This window comes from Gracilinanus agilis, chromosome 6 (assembly GCF_016433145.1).
Source record: "Gracilinanus agilis isolate LMUSP501 chromosome 6, AgileGrace, whole genome shotgun sequence".
Taxonomy (NCBI): domain Eukaryota; kingdom Metazoa; phylum Chordata; class Mammalia; order Didelphimorphia; family Didelphidae; genus Gracilinanus; species Gracilinanus agilis.
This window is the reverse complement of record NC_058135.1, coordinates 288,287,528-288,307,974: the sequence shown is the minus strand read 5'-3', so window position 1 is coordinate 288,307,974 and position 20,447 is coordinate 288,287,528. Positions and strand designations below refer to the sequence as shown.

Here is a 20,447-nt window from a genome sequence, read left to right as displayed (position 1 = left end):
TTAGCGGATTGGCAAGGGGACAGGGGGATGGCTAGGGTTGGAACAAAGCACGAGGTGGAGAGAGTGAGAGTTTATACAGCCTCTGATTATCTACTCCTAGTGCAGCAGAAAGAGCTTGGGATCTGGGTTCAAATCCTAATTGTGCCACTAACTTCTTCCATGACCCTAATATAGTCAATTGAATTCTCAGAGCCTCGGTTTCCTCCTCTTTAAAATTTTAGGGTTGACTGCCAAAACAAATCCACATAATTACACAAACATAATTATGAAATACTTTTTATATAAATCAAATCAGATTTAAATAATGGAGAAATATTAATTGTTCATTGGTGAGTAAAGCTAAGGATTAGAATGATAATCTTACCTAAACGAATCAACTTATTCAATGCCATCCCAAATGAACTGTCAAAAAATTATTTTATTGAGCTAGAAAAAACAATTACAAAATTCATCCTGAAGAACAAAAAGTCAAGAGTATCAAAGGAATTAATGAAAAAATATATATAAAGAAAGGAGGTCTAGAAGTACCAGATTTTTCACTGTATTAAAAGCAGTAAATATCACAACTATGTGATACTGGCTAAGAAACAGAAAGATGGATCAGAGCAACAGAACAGATATACAACAAACAGTAATAAGGGGTTATAGTAATCTCATATTTGAGAAAAGTAAAGATTCAAGTTTTGGGAATAGGAATTCACTCTTTGGTTAAAAGAAAAATTGTTGGGAAAATTGGAAGGCAGTTTGGCAGAAACTAGGTATAGACCAACATATTACACCATTTTCTGAGACGAGATCAAAATGGATACACGACTAGACAAATTAGAAACATATTACCTATCAAATTTATGAATCAGAGATGAACTTATGAATAAGCAACAAGAGCATTGTGAGATGTAAAAAATCTGCATCAAATTTAAAAGATTTTGTACAAATAAATCTCACATAGCCAAAATTAGAATGAAAGAAGAAAATTAAGGGGGGAAAATTTTATATATGGTTTCTCAGATAAAGGTCTCATATCTAAAATATATAAAGAACCATATATAAGGATATATGCCATTTCCCAAATGATAAATGGTCAAAAGATATGAAGAGACGGCTTTGTGATAGATAATCAAAGCTTTATATAACTATATAAAAAATGTTCTAAATCATTATTTAGAGGCATGCAAATGCAAAACACATCTACGAGATTTGTTAAAATGACAAAAGGATAAAATGACAAAAGTTGAAGAGAATATGGAAAAATGGGGACACTAAATACATTGTTGGTGGATCTGGAACTGTGCTCTGATCCAACCATTTTGGAGAGCAATCTGGAATTGTGCCTAGAAAGCTAAAAAACTTGTGTATCCCCTTAGATCCAGCAATATCATTGTTAATCTATTTCCCAAGATGATTAGGAAAAGAACCTATATGTTCTAAAATATTTATAGCAACTCGCTTTGTGGCAACAAAGAATTGGAAATTGAGGGGATGTCCATCAAATAGAAAATGGCTGAACAAGTTGTGGTATATGACTGTGATGGAATACTACTGTACCATAAGAAATGAAAAAACATGGAAAGACACATGAAATAATGAAAAGCAAAATGAGTAGGACCAAGACAACATTAAATATTGCTACAGGATTATTGTTTGAAGAACTTGCGAATGTTATTCACCTCCAGAGAAAGAACAGATAACTAGAAATATGAAAAACATGGATTATCTGTACATTTTTCCCTTTGGTCAAGAGATGTCTTTTCTTGTGAGAAGAGAGAAGGGAGGGAGATAGATATCTGGGAATTTTAATGTAACCAAAAACAAATTAATTTAAAATTTTTTTAATTTTAAAATTTTTTAATTCTAGGATTGGTCTATGTTAGGGTTTCCCAGCCTGGAATCCATGAATTTTTTTTTAATATTTCAATATTATTGGTTTCCTCTGTAGTCCTATATATTTTATTTTATGCATCTGACAACATGATTTTGAGAAGGGATCCACCAATTTTCCCAGACTACCCAAGGAATTTATAACAGAAAAAAAGTTAAGAATACCTAAACAAAATCATCTATATGATATGTTAAAAGGACCCTTCCAACTTGTCTATTCTATGTTCTAAGCTCTCTCCTATTTCTAACAACCCATGTTCTATGTTCTAATAAGGTCCTTCCTAGCTCTGTTAGCCTTCCTGTGTTCCCAAGGGACAGAGAAGCGGTATGTTTGAGATCTTGGGGGAAGAGCTCGAGGAAGTTAGGGAGGGGGACTCCTGAGATCTAGATTCACATACTTGCCCATGTCCCCCCATTATACTCACCAGAACTCCCCATCTTCCATCCTGACTCGGAGTTTCTCTCTATCAGAAGGATCTACCTGGTTCCACTCAGAGGAACTGAAAGAAAGTTCCAACCAGAGGGTCAGACAGGAACACAAGCCCTTCTCTTCAAGAGCCCTTCTTTCAGGGGCCCAACTACCCCCATGGCCAGCTCACACCTCCTCATCAAAAGGATCCCTCTTAGGGCAAATGCTCTGAGCCTTTGAGCTACCATGACAGCTGGTATTTACAGAGCACTTACGAGGTTGTAAAGCAAGGCTCTGGCTAGAGAGGCAAGAGCTCTGGGAATGATTAGCTCCTGTCTGTGGCAGAGACAAAGCCCAAGTTCTCCTGGGCACCATGGAATGGAGGGCTGTCCCTTGGCAGACCTCCCACAGGCATCTGCTCCCCTTCTCTCCTCTATTTTGCCTGGAACATTGTGATCTGAGTTACACAGAAGAGCAAGGCAGCGTTGGGATGACCTTGTTCAATTGTAATAGCCTTAAAGAACTAGCTTCAGGGGGAAGACGTGTGGTTACAGAGCAAGTCCCCTTTTTCTGTTCTTTGTAGAAAAATGTTCATGTGTTCACATTTATTGAGCTCATAACAAGAGAAAGAAAAAAACATGTCTTCTTTCCCCGTTAGACTAGAAGCTCCCTGAAGGCAGAGACTAGGTCTTAACTAAACCTCAATTAGATCTCCTTCAATGTTCAGCTCAGTGCTACGCATAATGTAGGTGCAGAATAAATGTTCACTGAAGGAATGAATGAGTGAGTGAATGAATGAGGAGTCCCTGGACACTGGGCCAGGTAACCTGGCAGTGTGGGGACCATTAGTCAGTCCTTACCTGTCACTCCAGGCCCCTGTCCATTCCACCTCACCCCATGGGTTCCGCATTCGAATCAGGTTCACCGAGTAGCCCCGACAGTGCACCTGTGACCCAAAATCCCAGTCAGCAGGGCCCCTGCCTTCCCTCCTGAGTCAGTCTCCCTCCAGCCCCCAACCATCGCTCCTTGTCACTAATTCCAAAGGAGTAGACCTGTCTGTCTTCCTTGGAAAGAATTGGGCCCTTCTCCCAGAGGGTTCTCCAAACCCAGCCCTGGCCTACAGTGGGGATCCCACTCCAATTCTCTGACCCTTCCCAGGGTTGGTGTTACCTGCTTGGCCCCAGTCACAGAGTAGGCATGGCCCTTCACCAGTTTCTTGAAGGTGACAGCTTCCATGTCCAGGGCGCTGGTAATCTAGATATGGCAAAGGAAAGATATTTCTCTCAAATGTTAGACTCTACCTCCTTTACACACTCTAATCAGGTCCTGCTTTCAGCTCGATGGTGCCTCAGATGGGAAGAAAAGAAGTTAAGCTGAAGGTTGGGGCTGGATGAGGTCTAAACATTCTCCAGCTCTCATATCCTAGGATCCTATGACTTGACTAGAAGAATCCAATTTTCTTGATAACTGCTAGATTTACTCACTCTCTCTTCTTTCTCTGTCTCTCAAACATTTCTTTCTCTTAAACACTCTCTTTCGAACACTCTGTGTATCTATCTCTCTGCCTTAATGATCATTTCCTCCTTCAAAAGGTGGGAGAAATACCACTACTAGGTCTATATCCCAAAGAGAAAAAAAAAGGAAAAGGACCTCTGTATACAAAGACATTTATTGCAGCTCTTCTTGTGGTGGCAAAGAATTGGAAATTAAGGGGTTGTCCATCAATTGGGGAATGACTGAATAAGTTGTGTTATATGCTTGTAATTGAATACTATTGTGCCAAAAGAAATGACAAACAAGATGATCACAAAAAATCCTAGAAAAACTTATATGAACTGATGCAAAATGAAGTGAGCAGAACAGAACATTTTACATAGTAACAGCAATATTTTTTGACAAATAACTTTGAATGACCTAATATTCTCAGCAATGCAATGATCCAAGAAAATCCCAAAGACTCGTGATGAAAAATGCCAAATGCCCTCAGAGAAAGAATTCATGGAATACAAATGAAGATTGAACTATATTATAATTCACCTTAATCTCTTCCACAAAATGACTAATATGGAAAAATGCTTTACATGATTGTGTATGTAAAATCTACATCATATTTCTTATCATCTCAGGGAGAGGGGATGGGTGGGAGGGAAGAAATGAGGGAGGGAGGAACCCAAATTTTGTTAAATTAATGTTTAAAAAATGTTTTTACATGTAATTGGAGGAAAAGAAAACTTTTTTTAAGGTGGAAGAAGACATAAGAACTACTTATACTGCTATTGTGGGTCTGGCTCCAGGGATGAGTTGGTTGTTAAAACAGAAATCATGGAAACCTTGGGGAAAAGTGAACTTTCCATCTTGGAATCCATGCTAGTGGAGATGAAAACTGGGCACAGCTGAGTACAACCTAGCAAACATTCTGGATTTGGGGATTTCAAAGAGCTCAGGGAAAGGCTAGGAAGGATAGCATAGACTGGAATAAAATTCCAAAGACATAAAGAGAAGTTATTCTAACAACCCAGAAAAAGAATTGTCCAAAGAGACTCATGTGGATGCACAGGGAGCTCACCCAGCAGCTTAGATTCTTACAAGACACAAATAGAAGATAGAAGCCTGATCAAGTAACAGGATGAATGTCCAAAAGCCTGGCATAAGCCTATGTAACTAATAAAGGAGGGGGTGCAGTGGGAAGAGGAAGTGTTAAACCTTAGAAGAAGGGGATCCTGGTAAGGAAATCTAAGAAAAACAAAAAGGAGGTTGGTTGTTTTTTTTTTAAGGTATACTGAAGAAAGAAGGGGAATCAATGAAGAGATTGGCATACTGTTCTAGGTAACCAACATCACAATGGTAGCAGAACTTGCTAAATTGTTTATTTTGCTTCAGTTACTTTTTTTTTAATTTATATTATTATTTTCTCTGCCAAGGAGAATGATGCCTGAACAGGAAAGGACAGAACAGAAATGACAAAATAGGATAAGACAACAGGCACTGAGTATCTGTCTACCCATGAAGAATTCAAGTCCAAGGTAAAGCACACCTTTGAGAGGTGATGGTTGAGTCACGGGTGGTAAGTAAAATGGGAAGAAAGAAGGTACAAAACATGGTAGTGCCACAGGACTCTGAAGGGGCAAGTGTCCCCATTTACCCAAAAAAGAAGGGAAGGCAATCTGAAAACTATAGATCAGTGAGAGCATGATGGTAATTCCTAGCAAAACTGCTAATTTTATTATTCAGGTATAGTTAAGGAACATTTGGAAAAGGTGGTTACCCACAAGATAAGCAGTCAAAGTATATGAAAAAATGGCTTTCAAAAGAATGACCCAAAACAATGAGAAACTATAAATAGCCCCATGGCCACAAGTTCAAATCAAGAGCAAGATCAGAAATATAAATTACAACAACTCGTTGGCTGTACCTCCCACCCAACAACTTGGAAAAAATGACAGAAGATGTACAATGTTAATGTTAGAAGGGACTGGGTGGAGTTGGAGGAAGACAGCAACATGGTGTCTCTTGGTAGAACTGCCAATGGATCTAAATGTTCTGGCTACCTATGTGGTGGTATCCAAGAAATGGGAGTGAACTTCTGATCTGAAGAATGGGTATCAAAGACAGAATATCAGAATATTCGAAGCAGCATTAACTGGAAATGAAGGGAATGTTTACCCTTACCTAGGACTTAAGGGGAAAAAAATCTATGGTTTAGGAATATAATGGAATATTATTGGCCAAGAAGAAATAAATAAAGAATATGAGGAAAGTAGAGAAGTTTATAAGAAGAGATGCAGAAAAGAATTAGAAATTGAGGGGATGCCTGTCAATTGGGGAGTGACTGAAACAAGGTTTGGTATATGGCTGTGATGGAATACATGGATTATTATATACATGATATTGTAAAGATAGAATTAACTCTCTTTGTCTATTTTTAGTTAATCAAATCGAGAACTTAAAGTACCCCTACTTAGTAGCTAGCTCACAAGTCACTTACTAGTTCACACTCCCAAAGGCCATAAGCCTTGCCCCTCCTGGGGCAGTGCTAGGCAAATTGGGAGATTGCAATTGGTTCCCATAAAAAGGGGGAGAGACAGGAAGTGACATAGAAAAGGAGGTATAAAAGAAGAGATCTACATGGTCTGGGGTCTTTCCTTCCTTGATTTGTGGTTCCTTGGGTCTCCTTCCTGCCTTGGCTTTTGGAGAGATTCTTCCCTTGGATTCTGCATCAGTGAGTAAAGCTGTAGAGACTCGCTTTTCCTTGGAGTCATTCTGCGCTGGTGGAACTCTGGCTGAAGACACCACTGGGACTTCTGCCTGAGGACTACCAAGACTTCCACGTGGAGATTGGGACCCGAGGAAGCCCTTGCTGGGGGCTGAGCCAGACTTCGCAGGATCAGCACTTAGGCTGGTAGGCTAGACAAGGCTCTGTCTCCTTCCTACATTTCCCACTTTCAATAGCTCTATTTTGTTGTAAATAAAAGCTGCTAACAGTCATTTTGACTTAGGGGCTAATATTTTATCAATGGCGACCACTTTTATAACTCTCATATTGAGTCAAACCTAATTTAAATCTTACAATATATGATATATGGATGTGCTATAGGAAATGACAAGCAGGATGGATTCAAAAAAGCCTAGAAAGACTTAAATGAACTGATACAAAGTGAAACTAGTAAAACCAAGAGAACATTGTACCCAGTGACGGCAATACTGTATACAATGATCCACGGTGAATGACAGCTATTCTGATCAATACAATGCTCCGAGATAATACTGAAGGACTCCTAAAGAAAAATGCCATCCACCTCCAGGGAAAGCATTGAAATCTAAACACAGATCAAAGCAGATTTTTTTTTTAACTTCATTTTTCTTGGTTGGAGGGGGAAGGGAAGTCTAGGTTTTCTTTCAGAACATGATTAATATGGAAATATGTTTTTCCTGACTGCATATGTATAACTTATATTGAATTGCTTGCCTTTCTCAATAGGGAAGGGATGGGGGAGGTAGGCAGAGAATTTGAAATTTGTTTTTAAATTGTTTTTAGGGGCAGATAGATTAGATGATTAGAGCTCCAGGCCAGGAGTTAGGAAGACTTGGGTTCAAATCTGACTTCAGACACTTCCTAGTAGTGTAACCCTAGACAAGTCACTTAACCCTAATTGCCTATCCCTTACCACTCTTCTATCTTGAAACCGATAGGACAGTTTCTATCTAATTGTCCTAAGACAGGAGGTAGGGGTTTTTTTTTAATTGTTTTTACATGTAATTAAAAAAAATTTTATGTAAAGGAAAATATGCAGAAGGAAATGAGAAAAACAGAGAACAATAAACATTCTCCTAAGGGTAGTCATTAATGATTCAGCAGCAAGTGGCAAAAGGGAGGGTCCCCAGGACCTATGCTTGGCCCAGTGCCACCTAGGATTTCTGGATGAAGGCACAGATGGCATTCTCTTTGAATCTGCAAAGAATTCAAAACTGGAAGGGCAAGCTAACACATGAGATGATAGAGCCAAACCAAAATTATTTTGACAGGCTAGAAAACCTGGTCAAACAACATAAAATAAAATTTTAAAATAAAGGCTAAGACAAGTTCAAAAAATCAGTTTCAGAAGTCTTAATGGGGAGGTGGGTGGAGCAAGTTTAGACAACACCTGAGGGGTGTGGTGGGACTGCCAGCTCATTGAGATATGAGGGTTAGCCAAGAAAATAAATGGACACAGAGTGACCAGAGAGCAGTTCAGAGGACAAATGGGTTGTTTCAGCTAATCATGAGATAGACTTCCCCCAAGATCGCCAAACAAAACCTAGATGGTCACTTGTCACATCTGCTCTGGGTAGAGGGGAATCCCATTCAAAAGTGAGTTGATCTGGATGGCCTGGGAGACTCCTTACACATCTGAGAGTCAGTGACTCTGGCGATTAGTTGAAGCTGAGCAGCCTATTAAACAAGGTGCTGGGGGCAATTAGGTGGCTCAGTGGATAGAGGCAGGAGACAGGAAGATTTGGGTTCAAATCTGGCCTCAGACACTTCCTAGCTATGTGACCCTGGAGAAGTCACTTAACCTCCATTGCCTAGCTCTTATTGCTCTCCTGCCTTAGAACCAATACACAGTATTGATTCTAAAATGGAAGGTCAGGGTTTAAAAAAAGAAAGAAAGGGAAGGCAGGATTTGTAGGCAGCAGCGCAGGGTTCTAATTCCTTCCTGTGTGACCTTGGGTCTAATTTTCCTTCTTTGCAAACCAACAAGTTGAACCAGATGACTGCTGAGTTCCCTTATAACCCCAAGCCTATGATGAGGCTAAGATATTGGATAAACAAGGGATGGTGAGACTCAAACAAGTTCAAATCTGGATGCCGGTGAAGGGCTGGCTCTCCTCTTTGCAAAGGTGGATAACGATGGCTCTGTTGCACTGCATGAGCATCCACAGCCAGGTCTAGATGACAACTCGGTTAGTTTTGTGCATCCCCATGCCAGCCCTCACATCCTTTTTTTTTATCCTTTGTTACCAAGGATGGGGGGCAGCTGGGTAGCACAGTGGGTTGAGAGCCAGGCCTAAAGACAAAAGGCCTTGGCTTCAAATTTGGCTTCAGACACTTCCTAGATGGGTGACCCTGGGTAAGTCACTTAACCAGCCATAGTCTTATGGCTTTTCTGAATTGGAACCGATACCCAGTACTGATTCTAAGAGAAGGTAAGGGTTTAAAAAAAATAACAAAGGATGACTTTCTTGGGAGGGGAGAGAGGGGAGAGATTTGGGAGAATGAAGGCAAAAAAAAAAAAAGCTATAAACTTTAAAAAGTTTTTTCAAAAGTGGAAACATACTGCAGAGAGTTCAGAGAGAAAAGGAATCAATCCTAAGGAAAAGAGAATGTTATATTGGGGAAAAGAGGAGGACCCAATGTACAAAAATATTTCTGTATTTCTCTTTTTGGGGCTCCTGAAGTGGGGAGAGGAGTGTGCCCATTGAGTCGGGAACAAGTTATACGGATGGAAAAGAGCGTGATTGCACTATAAACAATGATTAAAGGGAGGGTTTCAGAGAAGAAACCCAGGAAGACTTGTATGAACTGATACAAAAGGACATGAGCAGAACCCAAAGTAACAACAGGATGAAACAGGCTGGGCAGACTTCAGAACTCTCGTCAGAGCAATGACAAATCAAGACTCCGGAGGCCCCCTGAGGAAGCCAGCTCTCTCCCCCTGGACAAAGAGATGAGGGTCACGGAGGGAAGGGACGCCAGGTTCATTAACGTAGATATGTGTTCTGCTAGCTTATGCACATTTGTTGCACACATTTTGTTTTTCTTTTCTTTTAAATTAGGGGTGGGGGAGAGGTTGAGATAGAAAATAAATACTTATTTGGAAAATAAAGTAAAATGGGGAAAAAAAGTGGGGCTGAAAGGAGGGAGGAACCAGAGGTAGGAAGAGTCAGCAAGAGGGCAGCCCTGATGACTCACATCAATGGAACAGCCCAGCAAGGATCCTCGTTCCAGGGCCTTCAGAATAATTTGGTAGAGATCCGGAGGCGGCTTCCTGAGATTGAACCATTCTGTAACGCCTCCCGTGAAGTCTTCAAAGCCTTCAGAGGTGCTACCCCCTGACAGGGCTTCATAGCTGCCATTCACCCTGGGGGACAAGATGGACAGGGAGGGCTCAGGCATCTCTCCATGGTGCCCAGGGATGAGTCCAGCTTGGAGCAGGATCCAGGGCACCTGGGCTAGGGTAGAGCTGGCTGGGAAGGAAGGGACTTACTTGGCATAGGCTTTCTCAAGTAGAGCGCTCCAAAACTCATTGCCTTGAGCTGAGTGCACAAAGACCAGCTTCCCATCCTTCGTAGGCAGCAGATCGTCCACAACCACATCGACCCACTCCCCAAATTGCCATATCTGTGGGAGAGAAAGAGTGGTCAGGGGGTGATCTGTACCCCCCACCCCATTACATAGCCCTGATTGCCCAAAGAGCCATGGGTCTGGAGGATAAATCGTGGCTCAATTACCACACACTTACCTGGCAATTCCCCCATGGTCCTCCTGTCCTCTCTCACCACCCCCAGAATTCCTCCCCAGGAGATAGCATGGGGTTAGGAGGGTCATTTGTGACTCTCCTCTCTACCTCAGCCCTACCTACTCTGAAGTCTATTAACAGCTACATCCTGGTCCTCTATCACCTTTCTCTCCCCCTGCTTCCCATGGAGACCACCCCCTCCTTCAAGCCCTCATAACCACATGCCTTGTCTACTGTGATCTGGCCTCTCCCTCTCAAATCAATTCAATTCAGTTCATCAGACCCAGATGAAACATCCATACTCATGGCCAACTTCTGGCTAATAGGGAAGCTACGAAGACTCCTCACTTCCATAGCTCACATTCAATCATTTGGCGAGCCTCTGTACTCCCTTGCATCTCCCCCAGGAAGCTCTGGCCCAGCGAGGGTGACCTATTCAGGCCCTCACCACCTCTCACCCAGACTATGCCATTAGCTTACAATGGGTCTCTTGGCCTCAAGTATCCCCACCTCTAATTGATCTTCCACACCCTCAGAATGATTTCCCTAAAGCATAGATTGGACATCACCCCCCTGCTCAGTAAATTCTTTGGTTATTGTTCAGCCATGTCCAGATGACCCCACCTGGAGTTTTCCTGGCAAAGACACTGGAATGTTTTGCCATTTCACTCTTCAGCTCATTTTACACATGAGAAAACTGAGGCAAATAGAGTTAAGTAACTTGTCCAGGGTCACTCGGCTAAGGGTCTGAGGCGGAATTTGAACTCAGTAAGATGAGTCTTCCTGACTCCAGATCTAGCACTCTATCCACTGCACTACCTAGCTACCTTTCTATTGACCCTCGGATCAAATATAAATTCCTGTTGCACATCAAAAACTCTCTGGAGCCTGGCTCCATCCTGCCCCGTAAGTCCTTAAATCAGTAGACCCTTGTGCCCACTCCAGATAAACTGGCCTTCTTTCTCCCCAGCTTCTCTCCCATCCCAAGGTTTGCACGGGCTGTCCCTGATGCCTAGAATGCATTCCATTCCCTTTTACAATCTCTGGTTTCCTTTCGAAGGTCATTTCAAATGCCACCTCCTTCGTGAAACCTTCCCAGCCTCCTCGAGCTGCCGGCACATCCTCCTCCCACAAAAAAATTACCTTTCTTTGTATTCTTTGTATTTTTCTTCACGTATAATTTGTTCATTTGTACAGAATACTAATACACCCAGGCAACTAGGTGGTCCACTGGATAGAGAGCTGGGTCTATCGGCAGAGACCCAAGTTCAAATCCAGCTAGCTGTGTGGCCCTGGATAAGTCGGGCTGTCAAGGAGGGGGAACTGCAAGCTAGCGAGGCTAGAGGTGAGTTTGATTAAGGAGAACAATGGGAAATCGGCTCAGGAAGGTTGAGTGGAGCTGGACTGCCCAGGGCTTGCCACACCAGGCCATTCAAAGAGTTACCTTAGAAACAATCAGGGAACAGGGCAGTGACGGGTTGAGTGAGATGACCTCGGCAATGCCCACCCACTGGGCTAATAGATGGCTAAACAATGTGTGGTACGTGAACGTCATGGAATATGACCACACTGTAAGAAATAACAGCAAACAGGAAAAATACAGAGAAGCTCGGAAAGAATGATTTGTTCTGATGCAAAGGGAAGTCACCGGCATCAAGGAAATAATACACAAGATCAAGAACTCCCACAGTGGGGCGGCTGGGTGGCTCAGTGGATGGAGAGCCAGGGCTAGAGACGGAGGTCCTGGGTTCAAATCCGACCTCAGACACTTCCCAGCTGTGTGACCCTGGGCAAGTCACTTGACCCCCATGGCCCACCCTGACCACTCTTCCACCAAGGAGCCAATACACAGAAGTTAAGGGTTAAGAAAAAAAAAAAGAACTCCCACAGTGTAGAGGGAAAGAACTGCTGAAAACAATCAAAAGGGACAATTGGGAAAATTACAAAGAAGCAGCTTGGACACCAGGGGAAAATGGAAGACACTGCAACCCCACCCCTTTGTAGATAGGAGGAAAGAGTGCTGGATACTGCACCTATTGTCAGATTTTTATACTGTATCAAATGGTCTTCCTGATTTTTTTCTCTTCTTTAAAAAAGGGTATTATAGGGGGCAACTGGGTGGCTCAGTGGATTGAGAGCCAAGCCTAGAAACAGGAGGTCCTGGGTTCAAATCTGGCCTCAGACACTTCCCAGCTATGTGACCCTGAGCAAGTCACTTAACCCCCATTGCCTAGCCTTTACCATTCTTCTGCCTTGGAGCCAATACACAGTTTTGACTCCAGGACAGAAGGTAAGGGTTTTTAATAATAAAAAAAAATTTTTTTAAGTATTATAAAGAAAGGATTTCTGAAAAAGGAAGGGAGAGGGGGAAAGAGGAAGAAACTTTGGTCATGTACAAAAGAATGTCAAGAAAAGTTTTGTTTTGTTTTTTAATCTTTTTGCTATTTTTTAATGCGGAAAATTCAATTATCTTTCATAAAAATGTTATTTATGTTAACATGGGTTTGTTATTGCTCATTTTAAATGAATTAATATATATTTTAAAATATATCCAATTTAATTTCTAATATGGTAAATATCTATCTAAATCCACATCAATGAAAGTTCTTTGAGGTGTTTTGTTTTTTAAAAAATATTTTGGGGCAGCTGGGTAGCTCAGTGGATTGAGAGCCAGGCCTAGAGACGGGAGGTCCTAGGTTCAAATCCGGCCTCAGACACTTCCCAGCTGGGTGACCCTGGGCAAGTCACTTGACCCCCATTGCCTACCCTTGCCAATCTTCCACCTATAAGTCAATACACAGAAGTTAAGGGTTTAGAATTAAAAAAAAAAAATTTTTGGCCTCAGTGGGGGAAGATGGACCAGATTCTAGAAAGAGTGCAAGGTGACATCCATCCAGGAGACATGACCAAACGTAGACTGGCTTGGTTTTTTCTTAAACCTTTACTTTTGTCTTAGAATAAATACTAAGTATTGGCTCCAATGCAAAAGATCAGTAAGAGCTAAGCAATGGGAGTTAAATGACTTGCCTAGGGTCACACAGCTAGGATGTGTCTGAGGCCAGATTTGTGGAGACTGGATTTTGCTTGACTATGCATTAAAGGTCTTGTTCACTCTTTTCTTCCATAGGGGAAGGAGACAAAATTAATTTTTGTTTATTAAAAAAACTAATTATTTTTAGAAGATAACCTAGAGAGGGAAGCCAATTAGATTATTGTAATAGTCTAGGTAAGAGGTGATGAGAGGCCTAACCTAGACCGGTGGCTGTGTGAAGAGAAAGGAGAGGACCAGTTAGAATCAATGAATCATGGCAACTGGCTAGATATGGGGTTTCCAGATGCTTCCAACATGGATGATTGGAAGGATGGTGACCTCCTCAACGATAACTGGAAATTCTGGATTTTAAAATTAATATTCAATATCTCCAAAGTGTAATAATTCTAGAGACCTATTAATATTTAACTAGAGAACACAGAGAACATTCCCCAGTCACTTCATGTGGAAGAGAGAGGGAGAGGGGTGTTACCCAAAACTTACATACAGGGGGCAGCTGGGTAGCTCAGTGGATTGAGAGCCAGACCTAGAGACAGGAGGTCCTGGGTTCAAATCCGACCTCAGACACTTCCCAGCTGTGTGACCCTGGGCAAGTCACTTGACCCCCATGGCCCACCCTTACCACTCTTCAGCCTTGGAGCCAATACACAGTATTGATTCCAAGGTGGAAGATGAGAGTTTAAAAAAAAAAAACTTATATACAATCACACAAATAAATAGAAAGGAAAAGGAATTGTGGGTAATACAGAAAGGAATTTTGGGCCATGCAGTTCCAGGGGCTCAAGATGTTCCAACTACACAGAAGTCTGGAGTAGAGACAGGTTTAAAGGGAAAGACACTGGGTTCCAGTTTAGATGACTGAGTTTGAGATGTCTCTGTGTCCATCGGGCACTCGGCAGTGAAAGGCTGGAAATTTGGACTGGCTGGACAGATTTTGGGAGCTACTTTCATAGAAAACTGAACCCATAAGAGCAGCTAAGGGAGCTACTACAAAGACTAGTTTTCTTATTTGATAAAAGAAGGGGCTGAACTCAGTTCCTGGAGCCTTTGAATTCTAAAGTTATTTTTAGTATGCCCATTTTACAAATAAAGAAACTAAGGCTCAGACAGTACAAATGAAGAGCCCAAAGTTACAGGTTTAGTGAGCCTCAGAATCAGAACTTGAATTCAGGGCTCCTGACTTTGAGATAAGCGCTCATTCGCCCAAAGAGGGTAGAAGGTCCTCTTGGATACCAAGTGGTCAGGGAGCAAAGAGAAAGTCGGATGGGAGGCCTCAAAGGGCAAAAGACTGATCTGAGAACTGAGGAGGCACAGGAGGAGAGAAAGAGGAGGGCATCCATCCATGTTCTCTCCAGCCAAGCAACAAGATCATTCAGTGGGGGGCAGCTGGGTGGCTCAGTGGATTGAGAGAGGGTCCTAGGTTCAAATCTGGCCTTAGACACTTCCTAGGCGGGTGACCCTGGTTAAGTCACTTCACTCCCACTGCCTAGCCCTTACCGTTCTTCTGCCTTAGCACCAACACATAGTATTGATTCTAGGATGGAAAGTAAGGGGTTAAAAAAAAATCATTCATCATACCTTGGGCAATGGGGAGGATGTAATAAAGGTGGACATCATCTTAACAGCATAAGGTGAACCCTACCCTACAGCAATGTCCTCTGATCGGCGCAGGCCCTGGAGATGAGTCACCTGAGAAACTCCAGGGCAGGTTTACCCAGCACTTTCCCCAGCCGTAACCCATTAAGGAAACGGATTCAGATTTTGGCATCCTTATTTTCTAGAGAAAGAAACTTTGAGGATCAAGGGAAAGGACTTGCCCAAGGTCACAAAACCAAAGCTAAGGCTTCCGATCCCAGGAACTGGCTTCGTTAGGTTAAGAGTCCCTAAAAATCAGGTTATAACAAAGGAGAGGAAGCAATCAGAAAGCAGTTTAAGCAGCCTCACCCCCAAAACAGAGGCAGACGGCTGCTAAGTCACCATCCTGCCTTTTGAGAAATAACTCCATGAAAAGCAAAAGGAGCCATTCATTCAGCAAGAGAAGATGCTGACCTCATCAAAAAAGGGAAGCGCCAGCAAGGAGCTTCTAAGACTTCGACTCTTGGCAAGATCCTAGAATGCTCCACTAAAGGGATGCCTTGTGCACGTTTAGAAAAGGAAGCAGTGACCGCGGAGGCAGCAGGGCTTCACCAAGAACAGGTCCCGGCAGGATCCTCTTTGTTATTGCCTTTCTGACAGGTTTACTAGACTGGCAAAATCAGGAGAGAGCTACACATTCAGCAAAGCGTTCCAGGCTTTTCCTATGGATGGAAAGAGTCTAGTGATACCAGCAGTGAGGAATAGATGAAACGGCAGGATACAAAAGGCGGCCGTTCATAGTTTCATGGCAGCTAGAACTGGGAGAACCTATATCAGAATATTTACTATTTACTGTCCTGGTGGGTAAGGGAGGGAGGGAGGGAGGGAGAAAATTGGAATCCAAAAAAGTCGGAAATTGTTTCTTCGTGAAACTGAAATAAGTAAGTAAATAACTTTTTTTTTAAATGTTAGCTAGAGGGAGCAGCTGGGTGACTCAGTAGATGGAGAGCCACTAGAGACAGGAGGTCCTAGGTTCAAATCTAGCCTCAGACACTTCCTAACTATGTGACCCTGGGCAAGTCACCTAACCCCATTGCCTAGCCTTTATTACTCTTCTGCCTTAGAATCAAGAAAGTCAGGGTTTTTTAAAAAATAAATAAAATTTTGAAAAAATAAATGTTAGCTAGAAAAGGGGTCTCCTGTAAAGTGCCCCAAGGCTCTGCCCCTGGCCCTCCCACTTTTTGCATTTTATCAATGACAAAAGCAAAGATAGGGGCAGCTGGGTAGCTCAGTGGATGGAGAGCCAGGCCTAGAGACGGGAGGTCCTAGGTTCAAACCTGGCCTCAGACACTTCCCAGCTGTGTGACCCTGGGCAAGTCACTTGACCCCCATGCCTACCCTTACCAATCTTCCACCTAGGAGCCAATACACAGAAGTTAAGGGTTTTAAAAAAAAAAAAGAAAAAGAAAAAAGAACCTCAAGCTGAGGCTGGAGGACTACTTATAGCCGATGTCACAAATGGGAGGCTTGTTCAGGAAAAGAAAAACACTTGAAAAACTGACGAATTCTGATCAGGAAGGATTTCTGGTACCTTCCTTCCCCCTGTTGATAACTCTAATTTATTCTGTTATCCATTGCTCGTACCTGGTTGTTTGTGTGTTGTGAATCCCTGGAGTTTAGGGACTATCTTTTGCCTTTGTATCCACAGCACTTAGAATAGTATGTGGTATACCCTGGGCATTCAATAAATGCTGATTGACTATTTGACGCAGAGAATACTTGGGACTCCTGAGCACATGCTAAAAATGCTTCTCCCCTCAGAAGAGAGAAGCGATGAATAAGGCATAAACATCTCCAAGATGGGTTTCTAGCTGGAAGGGACCTACCTAGATGACCTGCAGTTCTCACTTTACAAATGAGGAAACCAAGGCCCAGAGAGGTTAAGAGACTTGCCCAATGCCACACAGGTAGTAAGTAGCACCCCCAACGATTAGAGTCCAGGACCTCTGAATTTCTTTTTTCTCCCCTTTCCCTTTCAATCCAGGAGTCACATCTGGCCAATGGGTACCAGTGAAGACTGCTATTAGATTGGAGGAATCATGGGAATTGACAGCGATCTATCAATAAAACATTAAGGAGAAGAACAGGAAACTATTATGCATCTAAATCCTATCATTCTCCTAATGAATAGTGAAATTCTCTGCACACAGTAGGCACTGAATCCCCGTTTGCTGTATTGTTGTAGAATCCCCAGCACACATTAGGCATCACTGTTTTGCTGTTGTGACCTGGGCTTGTTATCTTCTTCCTCCAGCAGACTGTGAGCACCGTGAGGCCAGGGGCCCAGGCTTATGTCTCTAGAGGCCAGTGCAATGCTCCCTCCACACCCAGTAAGGGCTTCATAAATGTTCCCATAAGCAATGGCTCTCCCCTTGAACTTCTCATCCCACTGGCTGATCTCACCTCTGCACTTACAATGGAAGCTTAGATTAAAGTAACTATGGACTCAAATCCGGCCTCAGACACTTCCCAGCTGTGTGACCCTGGGCAAGTCACTTGACCCCCATGGCCCACCCTTACCAATCTTCCAAGTAGGAGCCGATACACAGAAGTTAAGGGTTTAAAAAATTAAATTAAATTAAATTTTTAAAAAAGTAACTATGGTCTCTTTCATCTTCCCTTCGAGACCTTGAGCCTTCTGGGAAGAGAGAGTTCTCTGTCTTATCTAAACTGTGCCTTCTACACAGAATAAACAAGTGAATCCCTCTCGATACATCCTGGCTGCCTCCAAGGCCAGACCTGCCCCCCCTTCCCAGCCAGCCTCACCTGGAAATGAAAGATGCCAGCATAGCCATTCTGGAAGCTCTGCCCATGGGGTACCACCCGGTGCAAGATGGGCTCATTCAGGGTGATGGATGCGATGGCGGCCAGGAGCCAGCAGTCTCCTGCAATGGACACCAGCCATCAGAGGCCTGCTTTTCCCACCACCAACTGGCTTCCAGAAGAGCAGGGTAGGGGACAAACAAGGCTACGCAGTGCCCACTGTATCCTCAAGCCAGAGAAAACCTGGCTGGTTCCCCTCCCAACACCCCCACAGTTACAGAAAAGACCCAGGAATCCGGGCAAACCAGCTTTGAAGATGATAATCAGAGCTTGTCCGTACTTGCAAGAGGGAGGGGTGAGATACAGGAAGGGAAGGAAGGCATTGGGGGAGAGAGAAGAAGGACGGGGAGCAGGCTTACCAAGTGCTCCCTGACAAATGTCAGTCCGGGTGGCCCCATCAACGATAAACTGGGGGTTCGAAAGAAGTTCCTACAACATAGAAGCAGAGAACTAAGGAGTCTTGGATTTCCTGGGACTTTCCCTTCCTGCCAGGCCTCTTTCCCCAGTAGGATCCAGAGGACCTGTCCCGCAGGATCCCCAGGTATCTGGTCCTTGCAACCTTACCCTCCACCCTAGCCCCTGCCCCTAGCCCTGACTGTCCTTCTGCCCCTCCCCCTTAGAGCCCTGCTCTCCTGAAAGAGCCCAGGGGCCCCTCCCTGAGGGCCCCACTCACCGTGGGCCTTTTCCACTTAATGCCATAGGTTTTGGAGGAGTTGGGCCCCAGTTCCTTGAAGCCCAGGGAATGGGGAGAAGGGGGAAAGGTCTCGTCCTGGAAAAGGACCCCGGCCTGCAGGTACTGGGACCGTAGCTGGTCATAGTCCTGGCCCAAGTACTTAATGCAGTTCTCATGGCTGCCCAGGCCCAAATCTTTGGCCCGCTGCTTCTTCACTTGGGCAGACACCCCTGTGCAGTACACAGGGGTGATGATCTCTTCTGTCATCCTGGAGAGGCAAGGGAGGGATAACGGTCCAGACCTGCTCCCTGCTCGGAACCCTGCCGCCCTGTGCCCTGCCCCCCAAACCTGGCACTCCTCTCTCAAAATCCTGGCCCCCTCTCTCCAGCTCCCACTACCCTCTGAACCTCTGCCTCCAGTGGCCTACTCTCAATTTCTCTGCTGCTTTCTCAGAACCCAGCGGTCCGAGTCCCCAGCTCACCTCTCCAGTCCCAACTTTAAGATATACAACCCAGCCATGCAGTTCCTTCAAACCCTCCCCCCCTACACAGGACCCCATCTCAGGGTGCCTAAACTTCTCCTCTGCTCCAGGGGGCCTGTGCTCGATTCACCCCAGGCCCATCAGAGGATTTTTTTTTTAAACCCTTGTACTTGGGTGTATTGTCTCATAGGTGGCAGATTGGTAAGGGTGGGCCATGGGGGTCAAGTGACTTGCCCAGGGTCACACAGCTGGGAAGTGGCTGAGGCCGGGTTTGAACCCAGGACCTCCCGTCTCTAGGCCTGACTCTCACTCCACTGAGCTACCCAGCTGCCCCCTCATCAGAGGATTTTAAACTAGAGAGATTGGCCGCTGCAGACCTCATGCTTTCCAGAGGAGCAGCCACAGAGAGAAGGGAAAGGACTTGCCTGAGGACACATAGATAGGAAGGAGCAGCACCCAAGTTTTCTTCATCCAAATTCACAGCTCTTCCCACTGAGCTACCCTGTGGACCCCCTGCTTGGCACTGGCCTCCAACTTACTCCCCCAACCCCCATCAAGATGGCCAACTTGCCACTGTTGGGGCCAGTGTGAGCAGCAAGCCCTGTTTCCCTTTCGGAATCCCCAGCCCTGGGCATCAGCCCATCCTCAAGATGTCCTGCCTCTTGCACTCAAAACCCCAGCATGACGGCTCCCAATCCATACCTCGGCTCCCAGAATCCCACAGCCACCTCGCTTGCCCCATCCACAAGATGGCCCACCTCTCTCGGAGGGCCTACAGCCCCAACAACCACAACCACATCCCCTCTCAGAACTGGGGGCTGGGGGTGAGGAGGTGTCTAGCCCATCATTCTCTGAAGCCCTGTGTCCTGCCCCAGCCTCTTGTCCCCTCCCAGGCTAGTTTTACAGCCAGACAAGAGCGACTAAAGAGAGTCCAACCTCTCAATTTACAGACGGAGAAACTGAGTCCCCGAGGCAAAAGGAACTTGCCCAATGTCATACAAGAAATAAAGAGCAGGGGCAGAATTTGAAGCCAGATCTTCCGACTTCCAGTCTAGCTCTGTGCAGTCTCCCAAAGTGCAGGAGATTTTTTCTTCTCTTCCTCCCTCTAGCAGTGACCCGAGGCAGGATGGACTGAGTGGGGTGGAGCACTAGATTTGAGATTGGAACTGTGGGAGTGGAAGGAGAAGGAGCGCTTCTCCGGAGGCCCTTATTTCGACTTCTTTCTTCATCACCCCCAGCCAGGCTTTCAGCCCCGAGGGACCTGGCTGCACAAAACACGGCCCTTTTCCACGCGGGGGCTGGCTGGGAACCCTCTAGCCTGAGACCGACCTGACCCACAGGCTGGGCACCGGAGGACTCCCGGGCTCCCAGGACTGGGATCTGGACCACACCCAAGCTCTTCCCTCTGCTCAGCGATCCCCCCCAGAGGAAGGGGAAGCCCTCTCTGGCTGCACTAACTCTCTCCCCCAGAGCTGGGAAGGTGGGAATGCCTGGGTCCC

General features: G+C 44.5%; 1 protein-coding gene across 1 annotated transcript in view; it reads right to left on the bottom strand.

Moving 5' to 3' along the window:
• CAPN1 (calpain 1) overlaps positions 1 to 18,734 on the bottom strand; it is a 30,789-nt gene extending 12,055 nt beyond the window's left edge. Inside the window, exons 1-8 of the mRNA XM_044680302.1 lie at positions 18,468 to 18,734; positions 18,154 to 18,223; positions 17,738 to 17,856; positions 10,033 to 10,166; positions 9,738 to 9,906; positions 3,458 to 3,541; positions 3,148 to 3,233; positions 2,304 to 2,378 (exon numbers count right to left, since the gene is read on the bottom strand). Coding sequence (XP_044536237.1) covers positions 2,304 to 2,378; positions 3,148 to 3,233; positions 3,458 to 3,541; positions 9,738 to 9,906; positions 10,033 to 10,166; positions 17,738 to 17,856; positions 18,154 to 18,223; positions 18,468 to 18,734 — 1,004 coding nt within the window. The remainder of the gene's footprint in view (positions 1 to 2,303; positions 2,379 to 3,147; positions 3,234 to 3,457; positions 3,542 to 9,737; positions 9,907 to 10,032; positions 10,167 to 17,737; positions 17,857 to 18,153; positions 18,224 to 18,467) is intronic.
• Positions 18,735 to 20,447: the final 1,713 nt, after the last annotated feature.